The following is a 17,153-nucleotide window of genomic DNA, read 5'->3' as shown; positions in this document are numbered from 1 at the left end:
AATTTTTATTACAATGATAAGTTATCGGCGCAAATTCATATTTTTTAAAATTTAACAGTTTAGCTTTATTAATCCTTGTCAAGTTTTTAGAATCGATAGATTCTCGAGATTGTTAATAGCAAAGACACTCTATAATTCAAAATCTCCTTCTTTCGTTTGTCAGCTACATAATACATTTAATTTATTTTTAAATAAGAAGGGGGGGGGGGGTATTACTATTAGGGCCCAAGAGGGTATTTTTAGGGTAATAGCGCAGATTTTATTGATCTATAAGCCACTAATTTACATTTTTCGCTTTTTGGGTGTTGTGCCATCCTTGTTTTATTTCAGATTGTTTAAACTAATGTTTCCCTTTGGTTTTGTCCCCTTTGGTCGTCCCCAGATGCCGCCACAGATGCATCACAACTTTATGCCACATGTACGAATCAACGCCTATAACTATCAACAGAATCGTCAAAGGTCAAGATTCATATTTAATTTTAATAATAGTATATTTTAGCCAGCTGCGGTGGCACTTTAAATATTTTTTTGGGTATTTCCTTACTAGGGGGCGGGGCGATTTTTCTTTGAAGGTTTGTGGTAATCTCCCTAAAATTATAATAAATTGATGTACATGATGATACACAAAATTACCGTTTATGTAGAATACAGTTAAGTTAGTGGTCGAAACGTTTGGTAACTCAACTTAATGAAACAACCAATAATAATTTAATAAGGTCCCCAAAGTTCTTGTGCCAACGAATAAGAAAACGTTACCTATTGTAAAACTTTTGTGATTGGTGTTATAAACAGATCAATGTCCCCTGCCTCCCTGCCCCTCCCTCCACCTGGTAAAAACTACTAAAGCCTCCATTTTACAAATCATTTGAAATGGTAATTTTGGCACACTGAGTAAATATTCCCACCTCCAAAGTGAGAGAGGAGACAATTGGCTGCTATTTATTACACTAGTCCCCAAAGTTTTCAGTAACGTTTTCTTATTCGTTGGCTTAAGCACCATGGGGACTTTCTTAATTTTGATTTATTCATTTAGTTGAGTGTCCAAACTTTTCAACTACTAATTGTAATCTACAGAAAGTGTTATTTTGTACATCATCATTGGGGATGTACATCAATTTGTCGTCCGTTGTCTTATCCCTTTAGATCATTGAAGTATGTATTCCCACCTCCCTCTTCAATAATTATGAACTCGTCTGAATATTAGAATGCCGCCCTGTAACATGTGGTTGAATGGAGGATGTCCCAACACTGCGTTCAACTGTCCTAGGTTACATACCAAGGTAATATTCCTACAGAATAATCATATACTAGCGGCTACGCCTCTAGAGGCTTCTAGTGGGCTCTTGAGGGTGGGGGGAGTCGAACCCCCCACTTTCAAATGTAGTTTTAAAAAGATAAAGTAAAAAAATATTTTAGTAGGTCATTTTTTTCAAGGGGCGATTTCTATTGGGAGGGTGGTGGTACCCTCTCCCAAAATAGTTATGAACCTTCCCAGGGCTTATGAGAAGCTACCCTGTAATGGAGAACCATATCGGTTGAGTGGTTAGCAATATCCTTCACTACATACAAACATTAAGACAGAGAGACACCTTGTTATTTTATATGAGGATGACTTTCATTGTTTTATTTCAGGATCATATGCCACTGTGTAAGTTTTGGACAAAAGGACGGTGCTATCAAGAAAATGCTTGCATGTAACTAATTTTTGATATCTCATTCAGGGGTGTATATTCTGCATAGGATCCTTTGCTATTGGAGGGGAAAAATGAAAAATATGTGTGGGGGGGGGGGGGGATTTAAAAATAAAGGGTACTGAAAACATCAAAAAATTTTGAAAATCGAACCAAAAATACCAAAGAAATTGGTTAATATTTAAATAATCGTCAATATTGTCCTTTCATCTACAGAAACAAAAATCCATTAAATAATGGGAAATTTAATTTTCATTACAAGGGTAAAAATAAAATATACTTTTTGCATCAGGGGACAATTAATCTTGTGCAAAATATACACCCCTGGTCTTTCCACATAAGAGTGATAACATCCATGAAAGCTGCAACGTATAGCTAAAACATAATATAATGTATGAACAAACGAATAATTGCAGATTCACGTTGCATTTCAAATTGTAGTTGTAGGGAGAATATAAATAGAACAAGGTTTGACATCAATATGACATTTTACCTACTTTTAGGACTTTTAGACAAAGCTTGTTAGTGCATTGGGATCTATTTTAATGGTTGTTATCAACCCCCCCCCCCCCCCTAGAGTTATATATCAAATGTATATCCTTAATATTTTTACATTTTTGTCATTGATTTTAGCAAGAGACATTACTATCTTGAGTGCGATCAAGGTCAGTCCAAAAATCAGGTAATTTAGGATAATATATCACGTGTATACTAAAGTAGCAGGATGTCTTTATGTAAATCCATTAAGATCTTGGGAATAATATATTATTGCTTAACTTCACTTGCGCTCGTTCCTACATAGTCCTCTTTAATCCCTAAAGCCTAATTTCAGTGATAGAAAAACAAACAAGGACATACATATCCTATACTATAAGGTAATAAGGATTTTCTTCTGAAGCTTTAAATCTCAAAAAATGGCTTGAGATTTTTTAAGGTATTTTTCTGACCTTCCTTATTTTCCCCTAGGGGCTAGGGGCGCAGCAACTAGTTATTTATATATAAATGTTATTTTAGCCCACTACAAGTTTCACTTTTTTTTTAGGGTACATGATAATTGTAAGATCCAAAGTATTAATAAATCCATTTATATAGCCAGAGCAACCCCAGGGTGAAGAAGACACTCCAATGACATTTTCCAGTCCGTTTAGACAGAAAATTGTAGTAGAAACCAAAGAACTTAGACGTGTGGAGGTAAGATTGTTTTAAAATCTATTAGTAAGTTTTTAGACAGAAGGCTGATTTTTTTTTATGATTCTTCTGATCGATACACCTCCTTCTCTTATATAATTATGCCTGTCTATCAATGTATTGCATTTAACATCTATTTTTTATTGGGAAATATTGTGTGTCTAAGCTGATTTTTATTGTATATATTGCTAGCGGTTACGCCCCTAGAGGCCTCTAGGGTCACTTGAGGTGGAGTATGAGGTTAAATACGACCATCCCAATTTTTATTAATTGAAAAGTAAAATGAAATATTTTTTTTTCTTTTTTTTAGTAAGGAGGAGTCGAACACCAATTTTTTATTTTTGTTTTATACTAGAATATGACTGAAATTTCTTTTTGAAGATTTGTACGACTTGACATCATCTGGTCTATCGACTCTATTCCCTGTTATTTGTTTCCAGGTTGATCTGGATAATGGTCTGGAGAAGAGCTACATAGAGACATTGAAAGAGGAAATTGTGGATCTGACTGGCAAAAATACTCCAGGTACTCAAGGACATCCAAGCTTTTTTATTTGGGGGGGGGGTAACCCCTACGGCACCCTCAAATTAATTGAGGGGGGGGGGGAGAAAATCAGACCAATACACCCCCCCCCCCCCTTGGACGTCCCTGCAGTGCAGGTACCTATAGTTTGGATAATCTTATCAGGCAATGCAGTTACACGCGTGCTCTTTTTTGGTACGCTCCAGCCGCCCGCTAAAATGGATATAGTATGCGTGGATATTTTGACAGGGAAAAATTTAGATTGTGCTAATGTGGACCTCATTTATTGGTCAGATCGTTCTTCCGATAGGATGTGAAGAAAAAGGGGGTATCGTTATATTAGCCACTGGGAGTACCTCTTTATATTAGAGTGCAAAAAAAGTTGGTATAACATACAAGTGATTATATATCGATTCCCGCAAATAACTGCCTATTTTGCTTCTGTGTCTACAGAATGATAGTGTAGAGTGGTACGGGAAGCTTTTTTGGAATTAGAAATAAGGTGATATTATGATATAAATTATTTTAGAGGCTCCGCCCACTGCCAAGACCATATTTTTCCCAGATGGACAATCAAGGAATCCTCAAATTCTTTACACACATATAGTTTTACTAAAATTTTTTACTGTATACTATAAGGTTATTTGGGTTAGGTAAATGTTAATGATTTCTCTGCAGGGTTAGGCAATTGGCCCCGTAGGGTTAGAGCCACCCGCAAAATCTAGAAATAGGAGAAAAGCTACTGTGAAATTACGAGGAAAGCAGCTTATACCAACAATATTATTTGAAGAAGAAAAATCACGAAACTTATATTTGTTTTTCAGCTGTCGTTGGGGGGCAACTCATCGTAAAATTGACGACTTCTCCATTTGCCCCCCAATTATTATTTTAGATTGATTTCGCTTGTTGGTTATACCTTATTCCTGCGAGGAAAGGCCACTAAAGAGGCTATGTCACGAAATCGACAATACCCGGTATTATTTTTATTTTTGTATTCAAGTAGGTACCAAAGCTTTTCATTTTTCTCAAAAATGTCAACGAAATGTTGAAAAAGAATTTTAACCTGGAATATTAAGTACCCCGCTGGCCACTCCTCTGTCGGGCGCAAACAACATTGATGACAGTAATGAATCTATCATCACCATTCAGGACAATATTTGTAACATTTATAGGCATAAAAATTTTGTTTTGAAGTTTGGGGGGGGGGAGGGGGGGGCTTGCTTTTGCTGATTTTTTTCGGAGAAGGGGGATAAGGGAGAGGGGGAGAGATATGGACTTGTAGGCTAGACATCCGTCCTCTTGTATGAAAGGCTAAAACCTAAACGAAGATTTAATTATGGGTTTAACATTAGAGTAAAATACTAGAGGGAGAAAGGGTTAAATAACTGTGTCTCCCCATCGCAACCGCCTTGTGCAACCTTCCTATTGGCTCAATAAAAATCAACCAATGGTGTCGCTTATATATTAACACAGTCAAGTAGCAGAAAATAATTTAGAAGCAGACGAAAGATGTCTTTGAAAAAGGAAGGGAGGTAGTTTTCTGTATATACATCTAGTACTATAGATCTGTTGTTTTAACAAAGTCAATCCTTTTTAATTTATTGCTTTTATTTAAGGTTTGGTTTGATGTTAACTTAGATTTGTCATAACAAGGATGTATAGTATATGTTATTAGAGTAGCTGCGCTTCTTCTATATAATTACAAATATTATTTTCTACAGGATAGTCCGTCTATAATTATTTTGGATGACTAAAAAAACTGGAGACTTCATTTTGCTGTGATGTCATATTTTTTCTATTCAAAATATTGATATATATTTTACTTATATATGACCTGTTTTGTATGAATATGATAATTTCCTGATTACCTAGTTCATCTATTATAATATATATAAATAACTTTTATTCTTATGACTATCTATGTGATCTTTGATAAACATTAAAAGTGTATTTATATTTCAGAAAAAATAATGCAAGAAATTGTGAAAATCAGAAAATGACAAAAAGAGCAAGATACTTATTTTTTTGATACTCTTTATATTGTTTTTTTAGTTTATTTTTTGTATGATAAAAATTATCTCTTTCTTATCATCTAGGGGCTCTGTAGGAGTAGTTAAAATTGACTATCAATATAGCCTTAAACCTTACCAAGACTTGATTTAAAAATGTTTAGCTTTAAACCATCTCGGGACCAATGTAAGCTTCCTTCAAAAGAAGTCAATCGGTTTATTAGTTCTTGAAATCCTAAGCTTTGGACAAAAATCCTTTCTGCTGTATATAATTGTATATATCCGTTTGTTGAGTTTGAATTAGGGCACAGGTCATAATAAGACGACATTTGCCAACAAAACAAAAAACCAACAGGGTTAAATAACACATTTGTTTCCCAAATTTTATTTCTGTTTTGGCAGATTTTTTAAAAAGTTGATATTATTCCTTTATGATTTTGTGGATTTTTTAATATTTGAAAGGTTTTTTGGGTTATTATATTTTTGGGTGTTGACAAATAAGCTATTGTAAATGTCCCTGAAGCAAAGAGTAAGTTTTTTCCATATGAAAATTTAAAAAAATATTTTATTTAAACAAATTTGTTTTTCTTTATGTTATTTATTAAGATAGGTTGAATTTTTAATGTTTTATTAAGCTAATGTAACAGGTGTATGTATACTCTAGAAATAATTACTCTTTTTCTAACAATATTTATAAATATGGTATGGTTTGGCATTGTGTGTGTGTGTTTTGTCCTTCTCCTATTTAATCCTTTAATTCAAAGTGAAGGATACTTTACATACTTTTAGAGCAAATATTTACATTATTCACAACTAAATGCACTTTTTGTGAAGGTTACGCAGTAAAAATTAGGTCGTTTAACGCCTTAATTGAGATTTTTCTGTAATTGGTGAATATTTTAATTGTGATTTTAAATGAAAAAGTAAATTTGTTTGTTATTGTTTTGGTTTTTGCATTTTATAAAAAAAATCTTCAAATTTAGTTAATTTTTAAATTAACTACGTTTTTTTTTATAAACATGCATTTGATATGAAAAAATCTGTTTATCTTATAGCCACAATTTTTAGTGAAAATTCATCTTTTCGCTTGGTTGACTTTAATAACTGACGGAGATTATACATTATTAATTATAGATATGTCCTTATTAAAAACTTTCTAGTGAAATTTTACAAATTAATTATGCAATTATTTTGATATTGTGATATGATTTATAATTATGTGGATATTAAGAAAGTTTAGGTAGTTTTACTTTATTTTACACCCAGGTACATAGATTTGTATAAAATTTAGTTTAAAGAAGGGTTGTTATAAAGCATGCAAAACCCAGGCTCAATCGTGGATTAACTATTTTTTTTGTGGGTTATTAGAAATGTTACATAAAGATAAAATCTGATTGTTTTAGGCATGTGCGTTACCCCCCTAAAATATTTTTGGATGGGATAAAAGCTTAATATTTTATCTGTTAAAATGAAAATGAGAAGAAAATACCTAGGTACCTATTCAATTAAATGTAAGAAATATTGTAGGAATCCTAACTTACTAAAACAGTTTCATTAATTATCCAAAACTGACATAAAACACGAGTTTAGGTTCCTTGGGTTGGGTTATTTATGGGTTAACAACCCTGATTTGAAGTGTAAATAAGATAAACTTTTAGACAATTCATTATGATATTTTTACTAGGTATATAATGCTATTCAAGATTTTTCATGATATTGGAAGACCCTACATACAACTAAATAATATTGTGCATTTCAGAACAAGAACAAAAAGATGTAGGGTGGCCAAGCTGAAACTAAATAATATGTAGGGAGGTGACGTGTGCAGAGTGAGGTTGTATCAGGGGGAAGTTATCATATAAGTGAACGCACAATATAAAAATAAAGTATATGGAAAGAAACAGCCATTGAGTTATTGTATACATTATATTCTACTAGGTATGTATTCTTTTTTATTTATTTGTGAATATTTAAGAGTCTTTGGATCATGGAAAGAAAACGGAGTAGTGGGTTTCGTCGTATTTTCATAGTAGCTTTTTTCCTATTTCTAGCTCCTGCGGGTGGCTCTAACCCTGCGGGCAAACATTAACATTTACGTAACCTAAAATAACCTATCAAAAGCTACTGTGAAAATACAAGAAATTCGCTACTTCGTTTTCTTTACATAATCCGAGTCTTCATCATAAGTTTCAGAGCTACAAGCTAGCTAAGATAACACCTTCTTTATATACAAAGCAATTCATTTATAAATATTTCTCAAATTAATTTAAAAAGAAATAGCCTACTTTATTTTATGTAAAAAATTTTCATTATCAATCGCATCTTTTATTGAAGCGAATTAGGCGTAAACAGTTTTAATCTTTTGAGATTTCTCTCTTTCTCGTAATGTGTTTTTGTTTTATGTACAATATGCTAACATGAAATATAAATGGATGAAACATACGACTTTTATGAAGTTTTTGACATTGAATAAATGATCAAATATTTCGTGTATTTATTTCTATCCTTTGATTGCAATTTACAAATATTTAGGACTAGAATGGGCTAAATTATAAGCATTATTATTTAAACATTTCAGTAAAGGGGGGGGGGGGGAGGGGTGTTTAATGCAACCATCTCGCAATCAATGTATAAATGGCACTTAGAATTCGAATTTTGATCTGAAATTTTGAATGAGGAATCCTTGGTAGGTCTATTTTCCCTAAATCAAACAAAAAGTTGAAAAAGTAACGAGATGGTTGCATTAACCCCCTCCCCCCCCCCCCCTTATATTTCAGTCTTCATTTGTGATAGCAGCCTAATTTTTGTTGTTTTGTTAAGATGGAAAGCTTCATAGAGAAGATGAATAAATTTGGAATCTCTACCTCAACAATACAGGTTTGTTTTAAGTAAATAATTCTCGGGGAGGGAGGGACGGTAGGCTGATTATTACACTGGTTCCCAAAGTTTTCTATTTCCGTTTTCTTAGTCATTGGCTTAAAAGCTTCGGGGTCTTTCTTGAATGGTTGGTTTAATAATATTTTTAAAAACTTTTCAACTACTAGGTAATTAAAATCTATAAAACGGTTATTTTAAATAATATCATTGGAGATGTATACTAACTTATCGGCTATCGTCTTATAACTAAAGATCACTGGCTAATTCTGCACACTCAGGAGTCTAATGAGTCAATGGACGAAAACTTGATATACATTACATACCTACCCAATGATGATAAAAAGATTTCCTCTACTGTAGATCAAAATTATTGGTTAAAACGTTTGAACTAACCAATTAAAATTTAGTAATAGTATCCAAGGTTTTTGATCCAACGAATGAGATAACGTTATTATAAAACTTGGGTACCAGTGTAATTTACAGCTCGATGTCACCACCCTCATCTCCCTCCATAACCGATTTGAAGTCCTCGTTAGAGATCAGATTAGGCATGGGGTTAGATTGTTTTGAACGAGTTTGAAGGGTTCTTATATATATTATACTAACTAAAAGCATATATGTTTAAGTGACGGCTTTTATTTGATAAGTTTATTGTCTTTTTCTTACACCCACTAATATTGTTTATGATGATGAATGAATGAAATAAGTGGTCAATCCTTCCCCTATCTTTTAAAACCTGATTTACCGAGAGCCTTTTTTTATTATTTAAGTGTTTTTTAATTTCGTACCTTCTTACTACCTACATTTTTGTCTTCGATTAATCTACTATTTTACCTGTTCAAAAATTGTTAAAAGCCCCTACAGCAATTCTAATGAACGTAATTGATTGAGTTTAATAAAATTGGTCCCAAATTAAAATGCTTTGTTTGTATATAGACTGGCGTATACAAAGTGAAGGGAGATGAGACTAACGGGGCGACACTGCGCCAGTTTACGGTCAGCGTGGTCCTGCTGGATGATACCAGCCAACAGTTCATCCTGGACAAGAAGGCCAAGGGCGCTGACCTCCTGGAAATGGTTTTCCAGGTACAAAATGATATTAATACCTATACGCTTTAAAAAGCCATTTATTTTAAGGAAAATTATAAAAAAAACCACTTATTGTTTTGATGGTTATTTGACAAAATCTTTACTTTTTTGTAGAAACCTAATAACCTATTCAGATGTTAAGTACTAGCTTATTTGTAACCAGTTAATCTTTAATATTATGTAAAAATGGAAAAATTCTAACACATCTAAAAATTCGAAGGTTTCATGATTTTAGTGGGCAATACATCGTAGCAAAGACAAGCTTTTTATCTGCACCAAAAATATTTCGCTTGTTGACTATACCTTACTCCTAACTTTTTATACTTACCTAGTATCGCAGGTATAAATGTTAACAATCCAGTGTATTGAACATAGTTCAATAACTGTTATATTTTTTAGCATTTGGAGTTGCGTGAGCGAGAATATTTCGGCCTTGTTTTCTGCGAAGGCGGTTCCGTTTTGGCATCCGGCCCCGCACCAGATGTCACCCGCTGGCTGGATCCTGCTAAACTCATTAGGAAAATAGACAAATTTCATACTAAACCTAATCATACTTTTGTGGGATTAAAACTTACGAGTGCCATAAAAACATGTATCTTTAAAATTTTCACAATAGATACCTAGTAACTACGGTAATTATAGTTTTGATTCATTTGAAAATGAAAATAGTTTTCTTAAGACACTTTGTCTTATAATAATAAATAAAGTAAAATAAAGAAATTCCATTAAACCTCTAATTAAAACTTTAAATATTAGGTCCAGGGGTGTATATTCTGCACAAGATTCATTTTTTCCCCTGCTGCAAAATATGTACTTTTTTTCCCCTCCTAGTTTTTTCCTTAGAATAATGGGAAAAAATGGAAAAATGTTTCCAATTATCCTTATTTTATTCATTTTTTTTACCCATCCCACATATTTTTCTATTTTTTCCCGCCAAGGATGGGGAAAAAATGAGTTATGACCTCTTAAATTTACATTTCCCCCCTTTTCACTTATTTTTTTATTTTTTACCCCCCCCCCCCCCCCCCCCCAGCAGGGTCAATTTCGCAGAATATACAACCCCTGATTAGGTCTTGAGGTATTTACTAGTTGTAGGTATGAAAAAGATATTCTCTTCGTAAATGTTTTACCCCAATCATATAACTTAACTCGAATTACTCGAAATCTGCTAAAATAAGAAACCTCTTTAAGGAACCAAATTAAAATATGATAATACACAGACGAATAAGCAAATTTTAAAGATTGTAGGTATAATATGTCTATTATTTCTTAATAGAAAACAAATGCGTCTAAAGAGTGGAACGGGTAGTCAACACCAACCAGTTATGCTTTATCTTAGGTAATACTATTATTTTTGTTTTACCACAAGCCATTGCGAACACTTTTTTTGGTAGATTAACATAAAGTTTGTTACTCTGTTTGCATTTAAAAGTAACTAGGTACCTATTTATAGCTTTTACCCAGACATTATTTCTTTTTAAGGTTTAGTTTATTACCTTAAAATTCATAGTAATGTTATCTATTATTAAACATAAGTTTAAATCAGAAGCGTCCAGAAGATGAGTGTATTAACCCCCCTCCGACAAAAAAATAACACCACTCTTGTTGATTGTATTACACACCCCTACAGTTACACCCACCTTTTTTGGTTAAGTTATGTTTATGTTTATATAATTTTCAGAGCCCCTACTGGAGCATATCGAGAATATTATTAATGGGGTGTAAAAATTCGTAATGGGTGTGTCTAGATTTTTAGGTGCGCACCCCCCCAAAGCAAACCCCTGTGCATACAACTATTTAAAACCCAATCAAATCACTTTTTAAAAAAATAATTACATTGCTATTGCTAATGATAATATTATTCTTGTTTTTGTAGCATTGTTAAAGTATCAAGTTCTCTATTTTAATCCGGAAACATTGCAGTTAAAGAAATTAATATATTCAAACTTAAAATAGAGACCTACCTACCTAGTACAAATTATTAAAATTGATAAATGAAACAAATAGGGTAAGGGGGGGGGGAAGTTTCGGTAAGGGGCTATTCTCGGTAATTTCGACCTACCTTCATTAAATGACCTTTTTCTCCATGTTCCTTTCAAATGACAGAAAAAAACATAAAAGCAAATTTGTTCCTTATTAAATTGCCTACAAAAAATTATAAAATGAATTTTTTGTGAGATGAATATTAAGGGTACTTATTGGGTCTCAAAGTCGGAAGAAAATTTTTTTTTTTCCAAAAATTTTTTAGTAGGTGTGTAAAGATCGACCTACTCAAAAATTGGTAAGACCTAGAGCTGATCTGAAAAACTTTTTGAACTAGAAATTGCCCGCTTTTTCCAAATCCGTTGAGAGCTTTAAAATCGGGTTAATATTTTTTTCAAAAATGACCAAAGTTGGCGCCGGGGGAAAAATCGGTAATTTCAAAAGAAATTAAAATTCAACTTTTAAGGTCTTGTTTTCATGTTTTCTTTTGTCAAATCTATTATTCCATATGGACTTTTTAAGAATTAGGCCTAAAAATGAATAGAACAGATAAAAAACAAACAAAAAAATTAATTTTATTTTTTGAATCAAAATTTTGCGAGGAAAAAATCAAAATTTCTGGTCCTTTGAGAAAAAAATATTTTTGACATAGGAGGAATAGTCCGATCTTTATGAATTTTTTTGTGGTTAATCCCAATCACCGATACTAATTATGATTTATTACGCTTGTTTGGTCGTTTGGCCTTTTTTCATCGATTTTTTTAAGGTTAAAATGTAGTCAAGATTTTTTGCAAAGATGACACTTTTGCTTCAAATTCAATTTTTGAGGTCAATTTTTAATCAATTTTCATGTTTTTTGGGCTAAATCTATAGTTCAATGTGAGCTTTTTTAGGATCAGGCCTAAAAAGTAATAAAATACGTTTTTTTCTTAAATTAATTTTAAGTTTAAAAAAAAAAAAATTTCGAAAAAAAAAATCGAAAATTCGCGTCTTTCAAAAAAATTCATTTTTAACATAGAAAGAATAGTCCGATCATTATGAAACTTTTTGTGGATAATCCCTATAACCTATACTAATTATGATTATTTATGTTCGACTGGCCGTTTTTCATCGATTTTTTTTAGGTTGAAAAAAATTACCGATATTTCCCCCGGTGGTGGGGAAATATCGGTAACTTTTTTGCGGTCAATTTCGGCCAACTTCTAAAAGTCCTAGGATAATGTCCTTTTAGGACCTGATAGTCCTTTCCGTAAGCTTTCTACTGGTCTTGGTTTCATTTGAAAATATTAATATTTACCCCATTTTTTTCAAAAAAAAACCGAAAAAAAAACGAAATTTCCCCCCCCTTACCCTAGAAATTATCTGAATATTAGGTACTTATTTATGACAGTTAGATATTTGAGGTATTTTGGACATAATAATTCTTGTTCTCTTATCTTTAATATGTTCATAGCAAAATTTGAATTTCAACGAGCATTTTTGGCATGTTTTAAAATAGAAACCGTCCGTTTTCAATAAACAAAATTAGTATATAATATCTACCTAGTCAGTGACGAACATAACATTTGTATAACTATAAAGAAGCTTCGCTTTTTAAGTTCCACTAATTTGGAATTGTGTTTTCCAAAATATTGTTTATTTTTTTTGTACTGATTCATGAAGATATTTTTATTTGTTTAAATGACTCATTCTTTTTAAAATTGATACATGCTACATTTAGTTTGTGACAAATTTTAGATATTTGAATTTTTTAATTAGCGGAGATATACTTTATGAACAGGATTTGCCAATTTATATATTCTGTCTATATTTTTTTTTTATTAAGTCATGATAAATATAAGTTTTCAAGTTTTATTTTTAATGCTAAAATATTGTTAAATTGTTATGACTACTTTATTGTGAACATGCTCTCGTTGTTATTCTTTTACACTGCATAGTTATTTTGTAATTTAACTAGAGTCATCGCCCCTATCATCTAGGGGCGCTTATTAAATGGGGTAGGAAAAAGACAACTTATACTAAAGCATACTTTTTCTTAGCTAAGGGGGGTTTTTAATGCAACCATCTCGTAATCAGTGAGCAAATGGCACTTAGAATTCGAATTTCCATCTGAAATTTTGCATGAGTAATCCTTGGTAGGTCTATTTTCCCTAAATCGAACAAAAAGTTGCAAAAGTAACAGCTAACGGCTCCACATAAGACTCTTTTCCACTCCAAACCGCTAACTAACGGTTCTAGACGGTAGCTGTTAGTACTAGAAGTAAAATGGTTATTGTTATCAACTTATCATATATCATGAATTAAACCAATAAAATGTTTTAAATAGTTAACTCCTACGTATTTGATGATGGAATTACCCTGAAAATGGGCAAAAAAAACGGCTAAACGGCTGAGCCGCCAGCCGTTACTTTTCCAACTTTTTGTTCGATTTAGGGAAAATAGACCTACCAAGGATTACGCATGCAAAAGTTCAGATCGAAATTCGAATTCTAAGTGCCATTTGCTCACTGATTACGAGATGGTTGCATTAACCCCCCCCCCCCCCCCGTTATAAAATAACTTAATACATTCCGTGACCTATGTGAAGCTTCCCTATAAAGGAGAAACCAATTAGTTTAGTAGTTATTGAAATCTTAAGCTTAATATAATTAACCTTTGTGTAATACGGTATTCCTTTGCAGGGTTAAATTTTATGTGACTGATCCAAGCAGGTTGCTGGACGAATACACACAGTTCCTTTTCTACCTCCAGGTATTAAGATAGATAGATAGTTAGATTGTGCAGTAGATTGATAGATAAATAGTTTTTAGATAGATAGATAGTTATTAGATAGATAGATCCAAGCAGCTGGTTGGACAAATACACACAGTTCCTTTTCTACCTCCAGGTATTAAGATAGATAGATTAATAGATGAATAGATTGATATTTCAATAGATAGATAGAAAGTCAGTTTGATGAATAGATTGTCAGACAAATCCTTAGATATTTTTAAAAACATATTGCTATTTGTTTTTTTATTTGACGTAATAAAAGGGGGGGGGGCGAAAGTGACACTTTTTGAAACCAAAACTAAAAGTCAAAGGAACTCAACTAAAAAAAGAGTTACAGGTCTGACATTTTGCATGGCAGTTGCTTTATAGGGGTACAATATGGAACTGTGAAAAAACGGCGGCGCAAACGCCGAAAACCGCCGAGAAAAGGCAAAAAAATTTCGGCGGGAAACGACGGGTTTCGGCGGTTGCGCCGCCGTTTCTTCACAGTTCCATATTGTACCCCTATAAAGCAACTGCCATGCAAAATCTCAGACCTGTAACTCTTTTTTTAGTTGAGTTCCTTTGTTGACTTTTAGTTTTGGTTACAAAAAGTCACGTGTCACTTTCGCCCCCCCCCCCTTTATAAGTATAAATGTATAAACCAGACAATTACCTGGTTTTAGTGGCGGGGACTGTTTTCGACTGCTGTGTTATTATTTCCGACGTCATTGTTGGCTGATATTCAAAGACCCAATTGAGAGTCAGCACAGAGTCCCCACCTTGTGAATCAAGTTACGTAAAGCTCGTGCCCCCTATATTGTTTTACTTAAATTTTGACACAACTAAGTATTTTTGAAATGAAGGACTGAAAGGTAGGTAAGGACATAATAGTCATGAAAACGTTCCATTATACTCTTGGCTGTATACCTTCCTTACAAACCCGCGACCGTGGCTCAACACGTAGCGCATCCGCTCGTCGTCGGGAAGGTGATAGGTTCGAATCTCGGTCCGACACCGCGTCATAACTAAAGACGTTAAAAATGGTTTCCACTGCTACTATGTCAGATGCGCGACGTAAATAGTTAGAGTATGGGGAATGCCTTGGCCCAAAACAGGCGCAACTCGCTACCCTGCACAGTTGGGACTTCTCAGACAAAGGTCGTGCATCTCAGAGAGTTGGTTGTCTGATGGGTGAATGGACGCTTTACAACGCAATCATAAGTATTGCATGTATGTTTCAAGGTGCGTGGAGGCCTAGTACCCGAGGCGACACCTAGCCCCTAGAGTCTTTATCCTTACACATAAAAACTCTTAATACAACATAATAAAACTGTTTATTATACTTTTACCCAAAGTTCTATAATAACGTTTCCTTATTCGTTAGCTTAATAACTTTAGAGACTTTTACTGAATTTTGATTGGGTGGTTCAACAAGTTGATAGTCCTAACGTTTTCACCAATAATTGTAGTCTACTGAAGGGGTAACTTTGTGTATCATCATTGAGAATGTACATCAATTTTTTGCCATTGTCTTATTCCTTGAGATCCCTGATAAAAATATAAGTATGTATAAAAACAATTTGTCTAGAGACTTGTTATTGAATGATTCTAATATAAATAAACATTGAAAATGCACCCTGATGCAAGTTTTGTCTATTCTTCTCAGAGATAATTGAGTTATAGTATGGATAATTAGTTTATCATTAGTTTATCCCGTTGTGCTATTTATGTGAGCTATACATGTTATACCGTTTAGTAGTTCAAAACTTTCTTTGGTGAAATGGATATATTAGATCAGCAATATATATTTATATATTTACTAGCGGCTACGTCCCTAACTTTTAGGGGAGTAAATTTTTTATAGGGGACATTTCTCTTGGGAGGGTTGTAGAACCTTCCCCCAATATAGTCATAAATCTTCACAGGACCTGATAAGTTACTTTGTAAAGAAGAACCATTTCGGTTCAGTGGTTAGCGAGATCCTTCGGTACAGAGACACAAAAAGACATCCTGTTACTTTTATTTAAGGATTGTAACTTTTAATTATAAAACTTTGGATTTAGGAATGGAAAAAAAGGGGTTAAAAATTATGCTTCTTTATGTTATCTTCATAACTTATTTTGACTACCTATACTAAATAATCAAAAGATGCATTAAAGTGCCAACTCTAAAAAGCCAATTTCATAATTTTTTTTTATTATGGAACATTTAAAAGTACATGAAATAATCTATTATTTATGTCTATTACAAAGTGATGATTCGATGAATGATATATTTATAAACATTAAACAATTACAGCATCATATTTCATTTAAAAGAAAATATGACAGCAGAATTTATTTAAACCAAGAAGAGTAGGACGGATATTCAATCTGAGAAAAAAAATATTTCTTTTTAATCTTATTCATTGATTAGAGAAATCTTGCAAGGGATAAGACAATGACTGATCAATTGATATATACCCCGCATGATGATACACAAAGTTTCCCCTTCTATAGAGTTCAATTAGTGGTTGAAACGTTTGGACACTCAACCTAACGAACCAACCAATCATAATTCAATAAAAGTCCCCAAAGTTGTTAAGCCAACAAAGAAAATAGGTATAATTGTAAAGCTTTGAGAGGACTAGTGTAAAACAGCCCAATGTCTTCTAACTCCCTTCAAATCATATGTACAAAATCATGCAATATACTTGTTGATTTGTTCAGGTGAAATCAGACTTGATAAGTGGACGGCTGTTATGCCCGCTGCTGACTGCCTGCCTGTTGACCAGCTACTGTGTCCAGAGCAGCCTGGGAGACTATGATCCTGACAGCTGCCAGCAAGGATACCTCACACCATTCTCTTCACTTAGGTAATACCAGGGATCTAAAGGGACAAGGCAGTGGCCGATAAATTCTGTAGATAAAAATTAGTGGTTAAAACGTTTGAACACTTAATTTGATAAACCAACCAATCAAAATTAATTTAAGTTCCCAAAGTTGTTCAGGAAAAGAATAATAAAACGGTATTATAAAACTTTGGGGACTAGTGTAATATA

The 17,153-nt window shown here is 33.1% G+C and overlaps 2 protein-coding genes across 5 annotated transcripts in view; both read left to right on the top strand.

The window, feature by feature from the left end:
* The first annotated feature begins 317 nt into the window (after positions 1-317).
* On the top strand, positions 318-5,369 carry LOC145311807 (uncharacterized). The gene is made up of 9 exons (XM_080150798.1): positions 318-459; positions 1,205-1,280; positions 1,633-1,694; positions 2,325-2,373; positions 2,784-2,882; positions 3,320-3,404; positions 3,931-3,979; positions 4,478-4,552; positions 5,125-5,369. The coding sequence occupies exons 1-9, from the start codon at positions 344-346 to the stop codon at positions 5,153-5,155; spliced, it is 642 nt and encodes a 213-aa protein (XP_080006924.1). The 5' UTR covers positions 318-343; the 3' UTR covers positions 5,156-5,369.
* A 1,781-nt stretch (positions 5,370-7,150) lies between these two features.
* Positions 7,151-17,153, top strand: part of Ptpmeg (protein tyrosine phosphatase Meg) — a 72,773-nt gene continuing 62,770 nt past the window's right edge. For all 4 annotated transcript variants that reach the window (XR_013876794.1, XR_013876792.1, XR_013876791.1 and 1 more), the window contains exons 1-7: positions 7,151-7,348; positions 8,231-8,287; positions 9,224-9,373; positions 9,776-9,894; positions 10,653-10,715; positions 14,041-14,110; positions 16,822-16,967. Coding sequence is in view for 1 of the 4 variants with exons in the window: in XM_080150778.1 (XP_080006904.1) it covers positions 8,231-8,287; positions 9,224-9,373; positions 9,776-9,894; positions 10,653-10,715; positions 14,041-14,110; positions 16,822-16,967 (605 nt within the window). In the remaining 3 variants the exon portion in view is untranslated. The remainder of the gene's footprint in view (positions 7,349-8,230; positions 8,288-9,223; positions 9,374-9,775; positions 9,895-10,652; positions 10,716-14,040; positions 14,111-16,821; positions 16,968-17,153) is intronic.

Source organism: Acartia tonsa, chromosome 1 (genome assembly GCF_053477335.1).
Source record: "Acartia tonsa isolate MP-2025a chromosome 1, ASM5347733v1, whole genome shotgun sequence".
Classification (NCBI taxonomy): domain Eukaryota; kingdom Metazoa; phylum Arthropoda; class Copepoda; order Calanoida; family Acartiidae; genus Acartia; species Acartia tonsa.
The sequence above is the reverse complement of the archived record's forward strand: the minus strand, read 5'-3'. Positions and strand labels throughout refer to the sequence as shown.